General features: G+C 45.9%; 1 protein-coding gene across 1 annotated transcript in view; it reads left to right on the top strand.

The window, feature by feature from the left end:
• The first annotated feature begins 5,615 nt into the window (after positions 1 to 5,615).
• Positions 5,616 to 6,159, top strand: part of LOC122557055 (proteolipid protein DM alpha-like) — a 60,782-nt gene continuing 60,238 nt past the window's right edge. Inside the window, exon 1 of the mRNA XM_043704306.1 lies at positions 5,616 to 5,800. Coding sequence (XP_043560241.1) covers positions 5,797 to 5,800 — 4 coding nt within the window. The 5' untranslated portion in view covers positions 5,616 to 5,796. The remainder of the gene's footprint in view (positions 5,801 to 6,159) is intronic.

Genomic DNA, 6,159 nt, shown 5'->3' with positions numbered 1-6,159 from the left:
ACCATACAACTTCTTGACAACCCTATCAACTAGGGTAGCAACTTTGAGGAATGTATGGATGTGGACCCCAAGATCCCTCTGTTCCTCCACACTGCCAAGACTCCTGCCTTTAATCCTGTATTCTGCATTCAAATTCAACCTTCCAAAGTGAATGACTTCACACTTTTCCAGTTTGAGCTCCATCTGCCATTTATCAGCCCAGTTCTGCATCCTGCCAATGTCCCATTGCAACCTACAACAGCCTTCAGCACTATCTACCACTCCACCAACCTTTGCGTTGTCGGCAAACCTACTAACCCACCCTTCAACTTCCTCATTCAAGTCATTTATAAAAATCACAAACAGCAGAGGGCCCAGAACCAATCCCTGAGAAATACCACTGATCACTGAGCTTCCAGGCTGAATTCTTTCCATCTACCACCACCCTCTGTCTTCTATGGCCCAGCCAATTCTGTATCCAGGCAGCCAGATTTCCCTGTATTTCATGCCTCCTTACTTTCTGAAGAAGCCTACCACGGGGAACCTTATCAAATGCCTTGCTAAAATATATATACACTATATCCACTGCTCTGCCTTTATCAAAGTGTTTTGTCACATCCTCAAAGAATTCAATAAGATTTATGAGGCATGACCTGCCCCTCACAAAGTCATGTTGACTATTTCTAATCAGCTATGGTTTTCCAAGTAATCGTAAATCCCGTCTCTCAGAATCCTCTCTCATACTTTACCCATCACAGACCTGAGACTGACTTGTCTGTAATTCCCAAGATTATCCTTATTCTCTTTCTTGAACAAGGGAATAACAGTTGCCACCCTCAAATCATTTGGCACTACTCCAGTGGACAATGAGGATGCAAAGATCATTGCCAAAGGCGCAGCAATCTCTTCCCTCATGTCCTGTAGTAACCTTGGGTATATCCTATCTTATGCCCGAAACGTCGATTCTCCTGTTCCTTGGATGCTGCCTGACCTGCTGCGCTTTTCCAGCAACACATTTTCAGCTCTATATCCTATCTGGACACGGGGATTTATCAATCCTTATGTTTTTCAAAATTTTCAGCACTTCCTCCTTTTTAACTGTTAAAGCATATCAGTCTGTTTCACATTATTCTCAGGAACATCAAGGTCCCTCTCAGTTGCGAATACTGAAGCAAGATATTAATTTAGGACCTCCTCTACCTCCACCGACTCCAGGCACAAGTCCCCTCCACTAACCCTGATCAGCCCGACCCTCACCCTGGCCATTCTCTTGTTCCTCACATATATGTTGATTGCCTTAGGGTTTTCCTTAATCCTTCCTGCTTTCTCATGCATCCTTCTAGCTCTCCAAAGTGCATTCTTCAGTTTCTTCCTGGCTACGTTGTAACGTTCTAGAGCCCTGTCTGATCCTTGCCTCCTCAACCTTAAGTAAGCTTCCTTCTTCCTCTTGACTAGATGTTCTACATCCCTTGTCATCCAAGGTTCCTTCATCCTACCATCCCTTCCTTGCCTCAGAGGGACAAACCTGTCCAGTACTATCAGCAAGTGCTTCCTAAACAACATCCACATTTCAGTTGTGCATTTCCCTGAGAACATCTGTTCCCAATTTAGACACATCAGTACCTGCCTAATAGCATTGTAATTCCTCCTCCCCTAATTAAGTGTCTTCCCATAGCATCTACTCTAATCCCTCTCCAGGAGTAGAGTAAAGGTAAGGAAGTTGTGACCATTACCACTGAAATGCTCTCCCAGCGAGAGATCTGATACCAGGCATGGTTCGTTGCCAAGCACCAAATCCAATATGGCCTCCCCTCTAGTCAGCTTATCTACATATTGCATCAGGACATACCTGACAGAAGCTGCTCCATCCAAACTATTTGAACTAAGTAGGTTCCAATCAATATTAGGGAAGTTGAAGTCACCCATGACAACAACCCTGTTACTTCTGCACCTTTCAAAAATCTGCTTCTCAATCTGCTCCACCATGTCTCGTATGCTATTGGGGAACCTGTAGAAAACTCCCAATAAAGTGGCTCCTCCTTTCCTGTTTTGAACTTCTACCCATACTGACTCTTTAAACAAACTCTCCTTGACAACCTCCCTTTCTGCAGCTGCGATACTATCCCTGATTAGCAATGCCACTCTTCCACCTCTTTTACTTCACCCCCCCCCCATTCTTTTTGAAACATCTAAACCCTAAAACTTCCAACAACCATTCCTGCCCCTGTGATAGCGAAATATTCATAATGGCCCTGACATCATATTCCAAGTACTGATCCATGCTCTGAGTTTGTCACCCTTATTCCTGACATTTCTTGCATTAAAATAGACACACTTCAACCCATCACACTGACTGCACCCTTGTTCTATCAAGTGCCTATCCCACCTCACAGACTCTCTGCATGCTGTATCTGGCTGTTCACTAGCTAACCCATCATCTGATCTGTAGCTCCGGTTCCCACATCCCTGCCAATCTATCTTAAACCCTCCCAAAGAGCTTAAGCAAACCTCCCCCCCCAATATATTGTTGCCCCTCCAGTTCAGGTGCAACCTGCCCTCCTTGTTCAGGCCCCATTTTCCCCGGAAGGTATCCCAATGATCCACATGTCTGAATCCCTCCTTTCTGCACCAGCCCTGCAGCCACGTGTTCATCTGCACTCACTCTCTATTCCTAGCCTCAGTAGCACATAGCAATCCTGAGATTACTACTCTGATTGTCCTGCCTTCCAGCTTTCAATCTAACTCCCTATATTCTTTTTTTAGGTCCTCATCCCTTTCCCTAGCTATGTCATTGGTACCGATGTGTACCACGACTTCTGGTTGCTCTCCCTCCCCCTTAAGAATCCTGCAGACTCAATCCAAGGCATCCTAGACCCTGGCACCTGGGAAGCAACGTACCATCCGGGGGTCTTGTTCGCGACCACAGAATCCCCTGTCACTATCGCTCTCCTATTCTCCCCCTTCCATTCTGAGCCACAGAGCAGGCTCAGTGCCAGAGACCTGGATGCTGTGGCTTTCCCCTGGTAGGTCAGCACCCCCAACAGTATCCAAAATGGTATACTAATTATTGAGGGGAACGGCCCCATGGGGTCCCTGCACTGTCTGTCTATTCTCTTTCCCTGTCCTGATGGTCACTCAGCTACCTTTGTCCTGTAACTTAAGTATGACTACCTCCCTATAACTCCTCTCTATCAGCCTCCCAAATGACCCGAAGTTCATCCAGCTCCACCTCCAGTTCCCTAACGTGGTCTGTGAGGAGCTGGAGTTGGGTGCACTTCTCGCACTAGTGGTGCCCCTTACTGCCCACATTCTGCAGAGGAGCATGCAACTGCCCTAGCCTCCATCCTCTCTGCTCTAAGAAGCTGATATCAGGGTCAACAATAACACGAATGTTGCAAACAGGCAAGTTAATTTTCAAAATTTTCAGGGAATGGGATGGAGTCAGTGGCAGTGAAGTACATTCTGGGCTAGCTTTTGTAGATGTTGCTCCTGTGCTGGGTTGTACTCTGCTGGGGCTGCATCAGTGCTTTGACCATTGAATCCCTACCCTGTAGAAGCTGGCCATTCAGTCCACTGAGTCCACACTGACCCTCCAAAAAGCATTCCACCCTCATAACCAATGGCCAATTCACCTAATCGGTATACCTTTGAACTGTGGGAGAAAACTGGAGCACCCACAGACAGTTGCTTAAAGGTCGAATCAAACCCAGGTCCCATGCACTGTGAGACAGCAGTGCTAACCACTGAGCCACCATGCCATTGTGCTGGGTTATGACTCAGGCAAGATTCTCCATCTAGCTACAGTTCCAGACAGGATACCTCAAACTATAAACCTCTCTGATGAGGTGGGGTGACTGTCATTCCTTGGTTATTCACCCAATCCTTTGACTGCTTACAAGGTCACTTTAAGAAGATAAAGCAAAGGTATATTTCCTGCAGATGCTGGAGATGTGACAAAAAGCAAAAATAGAAATTACTGGAAAAAACCAACAGATCCGGTAGTATCGGTGAAGAGAAAACAGTTAACATTTTGATTTGAGCTCTGTAGAAGAGTTGTACCCGACTCAAAATATTAACACGAGTTTCTCTGCAGAGATGCTGCCAGCCCTGCTGAGTTTCTCCGACAATTTCTGTTTCTGTTTGTTAATGTATTTCTTTATGGCTACCTTTCTCCCAGACCACATGAACTTATGTTTTCAAAGAAGCCAATTTAAACAGGTTTCTTGAGATCAAGAAAAAGATTGAGTTTATTAATTGCTAAACGCAAGAAGAAATAGTAATTCATTACACATTCATACAGCTTAGAAATAAGAGGTTAGTCCAAAAAGGGTGCAAAAAATATAGATCAGTCCCTGAATTAAGAATAAATAGTAGAATTTTACAGCTGTTGCAGTGAATATTGCCAGTAGCATCACCATTGGTACAGGTCATTCTGCTATAATGCGTGTTTCATCAATGCAAATTCACTATAGTGCGATTGACGATTGGGGACACTGTTTCTAAAGCGTGAACTTTTAAAACGTGTGTTGACTGGAACGTGATTACAGCACCAACACTATAAATGCTGTTTCTAAAGCACGATCTTTGTCTAACGTGGGGTTGCACAAGAACACAACCATCGTGTTATAGAAGAACAGACTGTACTTGAACAGTTAATTTTGAGCTTTTTGCTTTTGGCGGTTGGATGAGACTCCTGCCCTAATTCCTCTCAGCAGTGAGAAGCAGCAGCAGATAATTGGCAGCAGAGTGAGAGTGAGTCTCATCTCTTTCCTTTACCATAAGGCACAACAGCTGAAGCAGGCCATTCAGCCCAGCGAGTCTGCTCTGCCATTTAGTGACATCGTGGCTGGTCTGACAATCCTTAGCACCACTTTCTTTGCCTTTTCCCCATAACCTTGGTTCCCTTACTGATCAAAAAAAAAACATGACGCAGCCTGGACGGCCCTCTGTGGTAAAGAACTCGACAGATTCATGACTCCCGGAGAAAAGAAAATCCTCCTCATCTCTGTTTTTAATGGGCAAGCTTTTACTCTGAGATTATACCCTCTGGTGCTGTGCTCTTCCACAAGGGGAACAAACTTTCCATATCAACCCTGTCAAGTCTCCTAAGAATCTTGTGTGTTCCAGTAGGTCACGGTTGTCTTTATTCAGAGTTATGACTCTCACATTCCACACAGATGGTTGAAGACTCTTTTTAATCCCAGTCCAGACACATGATTGAAAGGAGGGGGGCGGGGGGCAACAAAGATGTCTCTTGCACAGAGCGCTGTCATTTTTACCATTGTGTTCCCATTCAGAGATAGTCCCCAGTACAAATTCAGTTTGCAGCGCTTTCTCTCCCTTCCAACCTTCTTTGACACATGGTCAGGTGTGACATTCCAAAGTCTCTCCTTCCAGGCAGCCATTGAATTTATTTCCTGAATCAACTTTTGGCTGTGTGTCTTAGTTTATTTTAAATTATAATTTAGCTTGATACGTTCATTGATGTTCTGGGATTGTGGTGCGTGGTCATAAGAGGTTAGGTCTGTGTTCCTTCTATATCATGTGTGTTTTACGGTCTCTGCTGTTTTGGGATCCTCACTGGTCTGTGCTGGTTCTGACAGCGAGAGCAGACTCATTAGTGTTTCCTGTTAAATTTTCTTTCGCCGGACTGCATTTCAAGGGATGGAACCTGCCTTATTGTGGGGAGGCGGGTTGCGAGGCTTTAACTGGCAGCAGCTGTCAGTCACTCAGTGTCAGTGAGTGAGGCTGGAACAGAGACACCGACAGCGAGTGCGGCTGTATGTTATCAGAGTGTAGCAGAGACACCGACAGGAGATGGGTAAGTGAGTGATAGACGGAGAGTGGTGGTGTAGGGTGTAGGGTGTAGGGTGTAGGGTCAGGCTGCATTGACTTTAGTACAAACTCTGTTTAAAGTGTGTTCTTTGGGCACAAACTGATGGTCCCGGGTTCCGCAAAACCGGCCCGGCTCACGGCAAAAAGTTTTATTCGATTCTGGGACTGGGCGGAAGATCGGAGCGTCCCCCGGCTAATTTTCGTTACCTCAATCCCTCCCTGAACCCCCCTCACTCCACCCTCCCTCCCTCAACTCTCACTCAACTCTCACTCACTCCCTCCCTCCCTCCCTCAACACTCCGTCCCCTCAACCCTCCCTCCCCCTCCCTCCCCACTCCCCTCAAC

Source organism: Chiloscyllium plagiosum, chromosome 15 (assembly GCF_004010195.1).
Source record: "Chiloscyllium plagiosum isolate BGI_BamShark_2017 chromosome 15, ASM401019v2, whole genome shotgun sequence".
NCBI classification, from domain to species: Eukaryota; Metazoa; Chordata; class Chondrichthyes; order Orectolobiformes; family Hemiscylliidae; genus Chiloscyllium; species Chiloscyllium plagiosum.
This window is presented reverse-complemented; position numbering and strand designations above follow the sequence as displayed.